Source organism: Anser anser, assembly GCF_964211835.1.
Source record: "Anser anser genome assembly, chromosome: 3".
NCBI lineage: Eukaryota > Metazoa > Chordata > Aves > Anseriformes > Anatidae > Anser > Anser anser.
This window is the reverse complement of record NC_139722.1, coordinates 23,403,901-23,418,751: the sequence shown is the minus strand read 5'-3', so window position 1 is coordinate 23,418,751 and position 14,851 is coordinate 23,403,901. Positions and strand designations below refer to the sequence as shown.

At 35.6% G+C, this 14,851-nt stretch overlaps 1 protein-coding gene and 1 long non-coding RNA gene across 15 annotated transcripts in view; one reads left to right on the top strand and one right to left on the bottom strand.

Moving 5' to 3' along the window:
* CSMD1 (CUB and Sushi multiple domains 1) overlaps positions 1–14,851 on the top strand; it is a 1,157,973-nt gene that overhangs the window by 982,348 nt on the left and 160,774 nt on the right. For all 14 annotated transcript variants that reach the window (XM_083828025.1, XM_083828026.1, XM_083828024.1 and 11 more), the window contains 3 exons: positions 548–672; positions 1,263–1,359; positions 5,515–5,619. In XM_083828025.1, coding sequence (XP_083684151.1) covers positions 548–672; positions 1,263–1,359; positions 5,515–5,619 — 327 coding nt within the window. The remainder of the gene's footprint in view (positions 1–547; positions 673–1,262; positions 1,360–5,514; positions 5,620–14,851) is intronic.
* Positions 1–14,851, bottom strand: part of LOC310896118 — a 254,818-nt gene that overhangs the window by 183,103 nt on the left and 56,864 nt on the right. The gene's annotated exons all lie outside the window — the stretch shown is intronic.

Sequence of the window (14,851 nt, the reverse complement as noted above, 5' to 3'; positions counted from 1 at the left end):
ATTGCTATTTATAGGAATTTACCCTATGATCAGTTGGAGTGTTTTATGAATAAATATAGGTGTCCTATTTTCTGTGTATTCTGGTTTTGGTTAGCTTAGATGTGTTTTCTTGGACCTTAAAGAAGCAATTCCTATTATGTTAAAAATATTTAATGTAACCACACCATTTTACTAGCTAGGGCCAATGTTAGAACTATCTTAAGCTGGGGGTAAGTTCACAGGATTTCTGTCAATTATGCTTGTATTCGAAGTTACTATTTTACAGTTGTTAGTTACCCATTGGTAAGATGTGACTAGGCTGAGCTGCAAGGCTGTGCTCACTCGAAGTTCAGTTTGGATTTATTTATTCATGCTGTTGTATCTTATGCTGTATATCATTAATATATTTTAGATAACATTGCTTTCTGAGTTCAGTTCACAAATGTCTCTGAGTTTGTACTACGAAAGAGAATTACGATCATTTTCTTATTAGTAAAATTATTATTATTTTTCTGTTCTTTGAAATGGTTACGGTTTTTTAATAATTCATAATAATACTTTCTTTCAGTTCCATGTAGTGGGAATTTTACTGAGCGGAGAGGTACTATTCTATCACCAGGTTACCCTGAACCTTATGGTAACAGCTTGAATTGTGTGTGGAAAATCATAGTGACTGAGGGATCAGGTATTCAGGCAAGTCTATGTTCTGTCAAGCATGGAATATTAAGTATTTTGTGGTTCAGTTTAAAAAGTAAATGTTTATTTCTCTAGAAGTGCCAAAAAACAGTAATCAATTAGATTATTTCAGGGCTACTTCAGATTGTGCTTTGTTTTTCTCAGTATTGTTCTTTGGTTAGCTTTATTTTTGTTGTTTACATAGGGCCATGAATGCAAAATAATTAACAAGTGGGTTTCTCTTTTAACTGTAAAATACTGAAGGCAGGCCCTTCAATGCAATATGCAAATGCCAACCCTTTCTATCTGCTAGGATATCACTAAGGCACTTGAGAAGTCTTCAACTGTCGTTGTTATGTTCTCATTTGCACTTTGCGTAATTATTTATAATCATGCAACATATGTGCAAAATCCTTCTTACTCAAATTTATATTTGCTAAAAGTTAAGACAACTTAAAAAGATAATGTTTCATTTACCTTTTTTGTTTGCTTGGACGTGCTTATTTATATTCTCTTTGGGGCATGTTCTCCTTTCATTTTGCTGTTTCTAGAACATTTAAAAACATAAGAGAAGTTGGTTTAAAAAGTTATTTGGTGGCATTTTACAGATCCAAGTCATCAGCTTTGCCACTGAACATAATTGGGACTCTCTTGAAATATATGATGGTGGAGATATGACAGCACCACGTCTTGGGAGCTTTTCAGGTATGGATATGCTTTGATATAAACATACAGGGTTATGTATAGGTGTGTGAGAGAACATTGCTGGTTCTCACACATACACAAGGAGTATATTTGTTTGAAATCTTTTATGATATAATTATGAAACTCATTTTGGGGAGAAAACTTCAGGTGCTGTAAATGTGTTTAAATATTCAAGGAGATTTTCAGAAGCAAATATGATACTAAAGTGTTTAGCTTTCATAACAGGGATCTAGGTGATGATACTTCTGGAAAAAAAAAAATCTGTCTCACCCACACCTTCCATAGAGAAGAGATAGTGATAGCAAGTGGTATTGACATTCAAGGAACTTCGTTTGATAGCTTTGACTTAGCTTATCCTTTTTAGCTCATGTTTTTTCCAGGAAAAAGATGAACCATTCTATGTTCATCAAAACTCACTGGACCTTAGAGAACAAAACAAACTGCTACAACTGGGACATAACAAACCATGTCATTTCTCGTTTCACATATACATTAGGCATACATGGTTTTACTCCTTTTTTATGAGACTTTTTTTTATAGTAAGAACATGCTCTGTAAACCTTGCCAAGAGAAAAAATATCTTATATGATCTTAAGTCATGAATTGCATGCCAAACTCACAAACTATTCCAAGCCTGATCTGATTCTGGTGTAGCCAAATCATCTTGTGGAAATTTGCCTCTCTGGGTACTACACAAACTTTGAGAGAGTAGATGTATTTGGACTATGTAAGGAAATGAATGATCAAATAGAAGAAACCCAACATATTATTTATTTGGGTATTGAATTAAATTGATATGATTGCACCTCAAAATATAAATATTAAAATACTATAACATTTCATATTAAATGCTAGCAATTACACAGCATATTAAATTGGCAATAATGAAGAAAGAGATTATGAGATGCAATTAGCTTTTGACAGTTAAAATATGTGGCAAATATTTTGACCTGGTGGATAAAGAACTGATTAAATGATCCATTTAGCAACGTTCTATTTAACAGGGCTATTTAATATAGGTTTGTGAGAAAATTACTGGTTCTCAAGATTCAAAATATTTTCTTATCCTCCACTAAAAGTGTGTCATCTTGTTTTAGCTTAAAAATCTTCCTAATTTCAAGGGAAATTGAAAAAGACATTTTTTCTTTTTATTAGAAATATTTCACTGAAAATGGGGTACCAGAGGAGATTTACTGTAGATTTATATTTTTTTTAGATTTTTTTTGTAGATTTATATTCATATTTATATATGAATGTTGGACAATACTAAGAATGTTTGTGTGCGCAGGAAAATAATAGTGTTTAAACATGGCATGAAATCTGCTGTTCTCAAAACTGAACCAGTAATGTGACATTAAAACTGAATTCTTTCTTCCAGGTATAGTTTCATAAGTAGTAAAATTCAGCAGGCATCATTTCTGTGTCAGTAAATCGTGCAGAAAACCGTTGTCTGCAGATTATGCTGATTCACTCTCCAAAATTCATGTGTGTTCAAAATATGCATTCAAAATGTACAGATGTACATCTAATTACTAAGAATTTACTGAACTGTGCTGCTAAACAGTATCAGAGAGTTGATTGGGAAAGGTGAATTCATTGGAGTCTGTTTCTTATTGAAGACTTCTCAAAGATAGGTCACTCTACCATTTCTTTGAGTCAGGGCATGGAAGAGAATGGCAGCTGCTTGGGGTTGGGTGTTGTGGGGCAGGGCCTGGCACCAGGGCCCATCCCAGTGCCACAGCAAGGAGCAGGGCAGCCAGGGGCACCACGGCAGTCCCAGGCCAGGCATCAGACACCTGCCTGGGAATGGGAGCGGCATGGGGCCAGGCCGAAACATGTGCCACTGGGTGGGCCCCGCTTGTCAGGGCCTATGGCAGACAGGGCAGGCCTAGAGGGAGCTGCAGATGGGTTCAGCTGTGGCTTTGCTTGGGCAGGGGTTGACAGCCTTGGGGCTGAAATGGGGTGGTGGGAGGCCCTAGGGGGCTACCCTGGGTAGGACCAGTAAGGGCTGTTTGTTAATGCAGCCCTAACACATTATCTTGACCTTTTTGGATTAATCCAGTGGGTCATCATCTATCAGTGAATGGCATAAATATTAGGGCTTTTTTCTTCTTTTTACGCTATGGTAATGTTTGTGATGTGAAGATGCTATTTTAGGGGAAAGTGATAGGAGCTTCACATACAAATCCATAACAAAAATACTGAGACCATGTGCTAACAGATGTAAAGATACCTTGTATTTCTGTCCTTCTGGTTGCAGAATACCTGGATTTTCATACAGCTGTCTTGGAAAGGTGCTGCTGTGAATAGGACTGATATTGTGAATGCCATGAGGGGTTCTCTCCAAGTGTACCCTTGTGGCATGAGAAGCAATAGTGTCCAAGTTAGTTGTGCCTAATACTGACAGGTTATGCCTTTTAGTGGGACGTTTCTTTTTGAGACCACATTTTCCAGATGTCATGAGACAACACCTGAAGCCATTCAGAAATATTGGAAAACTATGAATTACATTTGTTTTCAGTATTACTGGTTCATCAAAGGAGTGCTTTTGGCTCATGAGGAAATGAAAATAATGCTGCCTTTATAAAATGAGCATTGAAGTAATTGCTTTTACAACAGTTACTGTATAAAAGCAATACCATTTGAAGACCAAATACATGTATAGGAGTTTTTTGATTCATTAATGAAGCTCGGTTGCCTTTTCAAGTGCTTTAATTAAACAGTGTTATTAATAAGAGAGAGAGAGAATTCTTATTGTATTATTATTGATCAATCTTACATAAACGGACATGTTTCCAGGTTTTACAAATAAAGTTATGCATGTAATTTTTTTTGAAGTAAGGGACTGTTTTCAGAGGTTGTCTCTAAACCTATTAATTCTCCCATTTGGGAAGGTCACCGTTTTTTATAAATGGAATAAAATTTTACTTACCATATCCAGGAAAAAAAAAAAAAAAGGTGTTAGTCAGCCTTTTGTTAGCAGATCTTACAAGGGAACAGAAATGCATAGCATTCATTACTGCCAGAAGAGCAATTTTGTTAAAGGAAGAGGACAGTCATTCTGAGTCAATATCCTCACCTTTACTGAGCAGACACCTTAGCCTTAAATGTATTTCAAATTCTGTTTGGATACCATGAAAAGTCCTCCCTTCCAGATGTTTCACTGTTTTCTGTATTCCACTCTAAGTATTGTGTGACATGAATGCTCTGTACTGTCTGTGAATTTCTGTACTTGGAGCTTCCATGTCAGACAGTAAAGAATTCCTTAAAGAGCTATAATTTATAAAAGACCAACTTGTAATCTTTTTAGCTCTTCACTATTTATATCAAGATTTTGCTTAATACATTTTTAGATTTAAAAGCTTTTACCTTTCTTAGTTTGGATTGTAGAAATGCAAAGATAATTGTTTCTGGAGTTTCTTTTCAAGACTGAATTTCAAGCTCATACCTAGGCTGTGCACAGTTGCTATAGAAACAGCAAATGCCCCACAAGAAATGAAAATATTTTTACATGACCACTGTTCATTAGCTACTTGATACTATCTTTGAGGATAGATGGAAAAAAAGTCATTTTTAGCCCTAGTAGATTTGCCAGCATTAGACTCTATGATATGAGTTACATAGCAGTCATATGGTAACAAAGAAAAAAATGTGGTGTCAGACTTAGCAATGCTAATAACAATGCTTTGAAGGTTATGATAAGCTTGTTGTATGGCATGCACTGAATTCAGTGACACACAATATTATTATTGTTATTTGAATACTTTTTGCTTACAACTATTCTATGATTCTAAAAATTGGCTATATAAATAAAGTTGGTATGTCTTTTTTTTTTTTTTTTAAACACACTGCACCTACATCTACATTTCGTGTCATACCCTCATAGTTAAGATAAGTGGTGAAATATTACAGTTGGAAGAAGATCTGGAGAGGATACAGACAAAATGTCCAGACTGTCTGCTCTATTCTGTGCTGCTATTTTTTATACAAGTGGAAAAAAGTCAAATGGCAGTTAAGCTTATCACCATGCAGATAATGAGAAGAAAATGAGCCTGTCTGGTTCAGTTCTGATTACGGTGTGGTTTTGTTTGTTTGTCTGTTTTTCAATAAAAAACTATGATATAACAGTTTATTCAATAACTTTTATTTTTCTAGGTACAACTGTGCCAGCATTGTTGAATAGCACTTCCAATCAGCTTTATCTACATTTCCACTCTGATATTAGCGTGGCAGCAGCTGGTTTTCACCTGGAATACAAAAGTAAGACTTCTCGCTCTTTGAAACTTTCTCAGGAGAACGCGTGCATATGGACAGGGAGAACACTTATATTGTTGTTTGTTTGTTTGTTTGTTTGTTTCTCCTGACTTCCCACCGCTACTCAGCACAAGCCTGACATAAGTGACATCTATTAAACCGACATTTTAAATGAAGTAATATTTGAGATTACTGAAATCAGCTTTCACAAATTAGCACCTTATAACAAATTAAGATGGCAATTCAGGACAACATTCAAGAAATGCGGGGTTTAATATGTATATTTATTTTGACTTGTCTACTTGTATATTTATTTTGACTTGTTGACTTGTCTAAAATATAGATAACAGCAACGAACAAATTAGTTAGTTTCACCATTGGCCAGTACATAAAAAATAGAACTGATAACACTTTATTTTCCTTGCTATTCTTTTCTTTCCTTCAAATTCCTTTCAACAATTGATGTAATTGCAAAACAAGCAAACAAACAACAATCCTTCGCCTCACCCCTCCCCCCAAAAAAAAACAACAACTAACACAGCTTTATAATCTCAGAGCTACAATAAAACACTACAGTTCTCTTGGTAAATCACTAGTGGTATGAGCAGAAGAACCTAGGGAGGTTGATGACAATGTTTGCAGTATTTATGTATTAAGTGTTTATGTTTTGTGAGCAACTTGGTCCTACAATACAGAATTTTGGTGTTATAAATGTCTATGGATTACCTCACATAAGTATATTTAATTCAAACATGCACATTTATATTATTCCTTCTCTCAAAAACGTTAAATGCTGTACAAAAATAGTAAATTCAGCATGTGCTTACATGGTATTTCTTTCAGCTGGAAATAGTTATTGTTCAGAGTATTATAGTCTTTAAAAAAATGCAATGACTAGGTGACAGTCTGATTAAGGTCACAAAGTAAATTCTCATTAATTTCTGGATATAAACTGGTCTGTTTTCTTATATAGGGAATTTAAGAATCATCTTGACAGTTGAGTTTATGTACTACATGCATTCTGATAATGACAAAATAATAACCTTGTTATTCATCTTTTTAAGAAATGGACATAAGTAAGTAAACACATGGATAATCTTTAGTAAGCACTATTTAGAATTGAGATTTAAAAATGTATAAGATTTAAATATGTACAGAATTTTGAAAGACCAAATTTTCAGCGCATGACAAATATTTTAAACTAAACATAACCCACAAAATAGTCTTATGTTTCACTTTAGTTTCCTGTTTATTTCAAGCATTTGTATGCAAGCATGTTGGGTTGGTTTTTGATGCAGAATGGTTATGCAGATTGAGACTATGAATATCGTTTATGCAGGAAATATTTTAGAATCTACTATTTGGCAAAGTTCTCTTTCCTTTCAGTTTTTCATCTTTTACTTCTTGCACCAACTTCATGTAGTTTCTTAAGGTCCCACCACTGGCAGGGAAGACATTAAAATATTCTAAGACATTAAAATATTCTAGAAGTAAGAATGAGCATAGTCCTGTTTTCTTAATGGTGCTTTCAACTTTGACAAAGTGAGCTAGCAATGTGCTCTTGCAGCCCAGAAAGCCAGTCATGTCCTGGGCTGTATCAAAGGAAGTATGGCCAGAAGGTCAAGGGAAGTTATTGTCCCTCTTTGCTCTGCTGGGATCCCACCTGGAGTGCTGTCTTCAGCTCTGGTGCCCCCAGCATAAGAAAGACATGGACCTTTTGGAGTGAGTTCAGAGAAGGGCCATGAAGATGATCAAAGTGCTGGAGCAGTACAGACAGGCTGAGAGAGTTGGAGTTGTTCAGCCTGGAGAAGAGAAGGCTCCAGGGAGACCTTACAGCGGCCTTCCAGTACCTAGAGGGGGCCTACAGGAAAGCATGATAGGGACTTTTTGTCAGGGAGGGTGGTGATAGGACAAGGGGGAAAGGCTTTATATTAGAAAAGGGTAGATTTAGATTAGACATCACTAAGAAATTATTTACTCAGAGGATTGCGAGGCACTGGAACAGGTTGCCCAAAGAAGCTGTTGATGCCCCATCCCTGGAAGTGTTTAAGGCCAGGTTGGATGGGGCTTTGAGCAACCTGGTCTAGTGGGAGGTGTCCCTGTCCATGGCAGGTGTGGTGGAATTAGATGGTCCTTAAGGTCCCTCCCAACCCAAGCCATTCCATGATTCTATTATTCTGTAATGTCAAAACTTAGCTACAAGAATGTTGTGAGAAATGGTGTCAAAAGCTTTGCTGAAGTAGATGTAAATTATATCCACTGTTCTCCTTTTGTCCATAGATCTGGTCATTTTATCACAGAAAGCAATGAGATTGGTCAGGCATGGTGCATGCTTTCTTTTCCAAATAACCTTTTTCAGGTGCCCAGAAATGTATTCTGAGAGAATTCAGTCTCTGATTTTCCCAGGGACCAAAATGGGGCTGACTGGCTTGTAGTTCCCTGAAATGTCCTTTTGCTCTTTTTTTTTTTTTTTTTTGAAGATGGACGCAGTGTCAGCTTTTGTCTGCTTGCCAGTGACATCCCCTAGTCTTCATGACCTTTCAGCGATGAAAAATAACAGCATCCTTAAGAATCAGCCATCTTTCTCAGTACCTTTGTACGGACCCTGCCTGGTTCCATGGGTTGAGTCTTCTTAAGTAATCTCAGACTTGATCCTCATCCACTGCTTGTAGTTCTGCTCCTGAACCCCTGCCACTAAACACAGAAGCCTGGGATGAAGACTGAAGCAAATATGTCCCTTGCAAATCCCAGCTCCATTTGAAATGTGTGGCTGGTGGATATTTCTGAAATTTCTCCTTGTCAGTCTCTCCCAGCCTCCACATCTTGTATATTGCCTTTATGCACAGGAGCTCTGCAATAAGCTCCCTGATTGTTTTCCTGAGTATAAGGATGGACCACTCTTATGCTTGAAGGATGCTGTATTTAAAGACCTGTATACTTCCCTAAGCAACTTTGAGGAGCTTCTGAGGTTAGTATGCTATGACATCCTGCCTACCAACTCCCAGAATAAGGTGAAGTCTACACACAAAGTCTAGGGTCTGCACTCTCAGTCCCTGTAGTATCTTAAGTTTCACTGTTTCATGGTCAGTGCAGCCAAGGCTGCCAATACATCTCCAACCATTTCCTTCTCGTCTGTATCAGATCCAGTTGTGCATTGCCCTGACTGTCCCACACAGTGCCTATATCAAGAAGCTACCCTCCTACCCTGAAACCTCTTGGGTTGGTTGTGTTCCACTGTGTTGTGTTGCTCTTCCAAATTATGTCAGGGAGGTTATGTCAGTGTCAGATAAGAACCAGAACCTGTAATACAGAGATTTCCTTAACTTGTTTTAAAATATCTTTGTCTATTTTGTCACGCCAATTGGGTGTTTGTAATACATTCCTACCACAATGTCATACTTCTTGTTTCCTCTGATCCTGATCCACAAGCTCTCACCCAATCTGTTGACCTATACATTGACATGTAGAAGTACCATGCCTTTCAACTTCTTCATAAGGAAGGCTATCCCCTGATCTTCCCTGTCTCTTCCTGAAGAGCTTTTACCTGTCCAGCATACTACCCAACATTCAAGCTGTCCTATCACATCTCAGTTTTGCCAGTGATGTTGCAGTTCTGTGACCGTATGTGGAGCTCTAGTTCATCATGCTTAATTCCCATTCTGGATGCGTTTGTATATATACACTTGAGGCAAGTGTCCTTTCATCCTGTTTTTATGTTTCCAAAGGTCTCTCTCTCATTGCATCAACACGCACCTTTTGCCTTCTGTCCCATTTACTTTTCCTCAAAGAAATGTAGGTTGTGATCTTCTTCCCCATCCTTCCCATGGTGAACCCCTCCTTCCCAGCTGATCAGTGTGTTGGCAGAGATACTTTTTCCTACCCAATCCTCTCCTTTATCCTACAGTGAAAATGTAATTTTGTATGTGGTGTAAACAAGTACAAATTTATTCTAGGAATTTGCTGTACAATGAACATTTTGAAGTTCAATTTTTATCTTTTATTGTATCAGTTTTATTATCCCTGCAACTTCTGAAAAAAAATATGTATTCTGTTAACAAATAAAAAGTGTTTGGGAGCATGCAAGGTCAGTTGGATTTATGCTTTTGTTTGTCTCCTAATTGTCAGTCTCACAACCATGCTCTGCTAAAACATCTATTGACTTCAGTGGTGCCAATATTTCAATGCCAATGTTTTTTAGAAATGCAACAGTGCAGGTCAAGGTAACAAAATTCAGCATTCAGAGCTTAGTTAACTATTCTGTTGACAGTCTGACAGGAGAGAATAATTTGCTTTCTTGTGTGGTATATGGTCTCTGCAGGGCAAACAGGAGTACAGTATATCTGTGTGTGTCTGTGAATAGAGAAACTCAGCAAATCAACACAGCAAGAAGTTACTGATTTATACTGAGCAGTCTCCTTTTTAGACCAACAAATAAGCAGAAAACAAAATATTTCTCAGTGCAAAAAGGTGCAAATATTGCTCGTATTTGGTTATGAATTCTGAAGCCTGTGATCATTCAGTCACCTACTGATTGAAGCAGCACTGGAAAAAAATAAATAGCTTTGGTTCAGAAGTCAATTTAAAATTTGGAATAAAAATGTCCTTTTGATTGAATTGATTTTTGAGGGGGTGCTTCACAGGCACAAAAATGTCTTAGTAGTGATAGTGGGGGTCTTCAATATCTACTTTTAAGGCTGTTCTGTTTTATGAAACAGCTGCAGCAGGATGTGGATCAGCATTCTAGTTACTATGCAAAATGGTCAATCATTTGGGTTCACCTTATATTTAAATGTTTTATCAAAAGTAGTAGAACACTAAGATGAGATGTACAAGGAATACACAACTGTACAAAAATTATGACACCCCATAGAGGGGTCCAGAGACCTATGTTTAATAGTACAGAGGACAGAGCTGGACTTGGGTTTTTTAGAATGTAAGCTATTGGTCATGATATTTAAGTGGGTGATGGAGTACGTGGTTTTCAGTTTTGTTCCAGAACACGTTTGAAAAGTTTATAGAATGGAGGAGACAGCTTGAGAGTTTCTCTCCTTTCCTGTTGCTGAAATTCTCTGTATACTTTGCTTACAAGGATATTCCTCTGAGAATTAGTAAGGTGGGTGCAAGTCACTGCAGGTAGCAAAAGGTCTTCTTTCGTACTTTTTGTCAATTGTCAGTAGCTGCTCTTCAGGAACCCACTATCTTATCTTCTTTCAGTTGGTCTTTGCTGAGGACAGAGGAAAAGCAATAGATTTTGAACCCATTCATCAATTCTGCAGTTTAATGTAGAAGAATTCTCCTTTATTTTATGCAGTCACAAGAAAAGGAAATTGAGTGACATAGGAGAAAAAAATGTTTCAAAGATGGAGGACAGATTTCCAGAAATGTGTAAGAAAATAATTTTCATTAAGACAGTAATAAGTGAGGATCACTTAGGAACATTCCCTCCATCCCAGAAGAAATTCCAAGGAGCAAGAGAAACAGAGGAGAGTGTCCTTAAGTGTCCTTAAATTATTTATTCAGAAGAGAAATTATTTATCTAGAATAGATATTATATATCACATTTGTATAATAGAATAAATGGAGGGGAACTTCTACTTAAAAATGTATTTTTCAGAAGTGTGAATGCGATAAGCATGCCTGGATTTAGGTTACTATGTTAGGGAAAATAGCTTTATTTCAATAAAATATACTTAATTTACTTTTATATGATCACATATATTCCACACTGCATATTGCTTTTTTAAAGTAACTTTATAAAACTTCATAAATACTTTATAAAAGATTCAGCTTCTGCTCACAGCTTATTTAAATGCTAAATATTTCAAGTTAATTTAAATAATTTAATAAGCCTTGTTTTATTTCTTGAAAAGGTGCATTGCTTTTAACGATGTGTTACTCTTGTCATCTCTATTTGAGCGTTCTTTCTGTGTATGTCTTTATTTCCATGAGAATGTTCTGGTCAGTCTGCTTCTGTAAACCTTTGCTCATGTCTAACCTAGGCAGACAGCATGTTCCCCTTGCAGCCTTCAAAACCCCACAAGTCTTCTGGTGACTAATACAATTTAGTCATTTACCTTAGGATGTTTTTTATGCTAGGCATCAAAAATACATGTATGAGTTAGTTGTCCAAGTTGAGTGGTCTTACCTAATTTGTATGCTAGGGTATGCTATGACATTTTTGTTTGTTTGTTCATTTTTTAAGAATAGCATATACATGAACTCAGCCAAATCAAGAGAAGGAATTGGTCAGTGCCTTAGAAAAACGTAATTCTGATCATAGTATAAAAAGTATTGTTGAGAGCCACTGTGTGGCATTGTTTCTTGTTATTTCAGAAGGATTATAGGTGTTAAACTGATTGCAGTAACGTGCGGTGACAAACAAAGCAGTAAAAAGTATGCAAAAGATAACTGTAGGAAAGACAGAAAATAATCTTTCAAACTAATCTTTCATATGCGTGTTTTTCTCCCAAACCGTGGTAGAATGAAAAATACAATTATTTTCACAACTACCAGCAAGTCCAAAGGAAATGTGCTGTGTTGCATTTCCAGTACATACAGCAGTAGGAAGAATAAATATTCCTGCCCTTTGATTGAATTCATTTTAATTTTAATGAACAAAGGAAGAAACTATCCAAACAGTATGGTTTAGAAATGTCTGTTTAATTCAATTGCATTTGTAGGCACTGAAGTTTCAAGCCTAGTCTTAAAATCTCATTTATTAATTCTAGTAGTTTCAGTATTTAATTTAATACACAAACAAATATAAAATATAATAAATGTCTGAAAATAATGAGTATTTGCTCACACAACACCCTGCTTGAACCTCTCAGTTGAAGTCAGTTTTGCTTTTCTAAGAGCTTAACATATGGTGAACATAGACACATAGGTTTGGGCCACAAACCTCTCTAAAAGTTTGTGTAAATATATCTAAATTAAATGATTAGAATTAAAATAGTTCAATAAAAATCCTGCTTTTATGCAGTCAGTGTTTTAATAATGTCATCTAGCTTTATTACCTTGAATTAAGACACACGGCACGATTCGGTGTCATTCTTCCTATAAGCCTTTGTTTTACAAGTATACCAAGATGATGTAATACATGCAATAAAATAAGCATACTTTTAATTACTTTCTCTTTTTCTGAAGCTTTTCAGTCGTGTGTTTTCAAGTGCTAAAGGTTCTCAGGAACTGAGATAATGGAGAGAACTATGAATATTTTTGTAGCATTTCTTAAAGATCTCAATAAATTGAAGGATAAGATCAGACTAGAAGAGAAGAAAACATACTTCTAAATAGCAGGGGGTATTTTTGTTTGTTTGTTTGTATGTTTATTTGTTGGTCCAGATTAAGATCTTTCACACAATTAGATCTTTTCCCATTATTAAAGCAGGCGTGAGTCATAAATGAGGAAATTGTAATTTAATAGGTCTAGATCCTGTCAGTATATCTATACACCTTTCTGGCTGTTGAAAAGAATCTGACCTCTCTCACAGTAATGCAGTAAGGTAAATGCATTTTCAAGGCTGGTGTCTGAAGCATGCAGTTTTGGAAAGAACAACTTGGGTTGCTGGTACACACCAGCATCAAAACAGATAGAAGTAACTCCAGCTTAATGTTTGTAGTGTAATAACAATATGTTTCAGTTAGCCACATAAGGGTGGGAGGGAGGAAGTCAAAAAAGAAAGCCCAGTGACTTTGGGTCATGCTGTCAAGAAATTCTTGTATTGCGCAGTTTGCAGCTTTCTGAAATGGACACTAATGGGCATTCATATTGTCAGATATGCCAGCAAGGATTTTCTTTCTGCCATCAATGGCAGTGATGTTTGGACAGAATTTGAGGTAATTGTAGGCATGTATATAATTATGGAAGTGAGGCATGTTTGTCTTATGGCACAGCAGAGGCCAAGAAAGTATTTATCAGGCAGTAAGTGGAAGAAGGTCAGGAAGAGGGTTATCATTCTTGACGTTGATGTGTTCTCTCTTGTACTGCATAGCAGAAGCAGAGCTCTGAAGAGCATGCACTAAGCAATCCTTGTCCTTTTTTGATTGCTTAGACTTGACATTTTACATGTTTTCCCTCTATTACTGACTGTTCACATACAATCTCATTTAATGTATTTCAGAGTCATGGATATTTAAGTTCTTTCATTTGTCCCCAGATACTGAATTTTGTTTGCTTTCTCTGAAACATTCATTAGATTTTTGTATCAGTTGTAATCAGAATGTTTTAGAATCATTTCAGTTTGAAAATGTTAGTTTTCATACCATAGATTTTTACAGAACTCTATGACAAGTTAAAGTTAAATTGAAATGTTACTATACCAAGTAAATAGTTTTGCTGAAAAGAGCAAGACAGAGCATATTATTTTTGTTCTCCTATTCAAAAGTAAATATTATAGGCTAATATTATGTAATGAATGATGGGGCTGAGGACTGAAAATATTTTACTCTGTTTCCAACTTTCTCTTTTCTTTTGAGGAAGTAATATTGCTTCTTAATGTCATGTGGATCAAATAAAGTAAATTATGAGTTGGTTTTGCATACTGGTTTTTGATATTCTAATAGAATATTCTATGAGTATTATTCCAAAGGAATAGTAGCAATAATATAAAGCAAACAACAGAAAGATTTTTATCAAATTATTAAAATGTTAAGATAAATAATGTAGTGTCATACCATATCTAACAGTTGAACAGAAAATTACTTTGAAGCTTTTCTTTTGATTATAGTCTATTTCAATTCTGTATGCTATTTAACTAATGACAGAAAGAGCTATATTGTAAGTGCATTATTAGTATTGCCATGCAGTCACTGTTACAAAACTATTTCTGTGACTCAGTAAAATCTGCAAAAATAACTTGATACAAATTTAGACTGCAGACCTGTAATTCTCAACACACACAATTCTGAGTTCAACCAAAGCATGAATTTCTTGAAGACAAGAAGTAAATCTCAAATTTATATTCATAGAATTCATCAAGTACATCTCGATCTAAAAGCATTTAATCACAGTGTCTTTGTTAGGGGCTTATTTGCTTAATAATGGTGTGTTTGGAGCATATCTTTTATTTTATTTTATTTTATTTTATTTTACTTTATTTTACTTTATTTTCTATTCAAGAGTAAGAAGGGTAAGGAAATTCAGAAATGCATCTTGATTTGCTTGAGTTCTGTATGAATACAAGCAAAAAATAATTTTTAAAATTAATTAACAATAAATAAATAACAATAATTAATA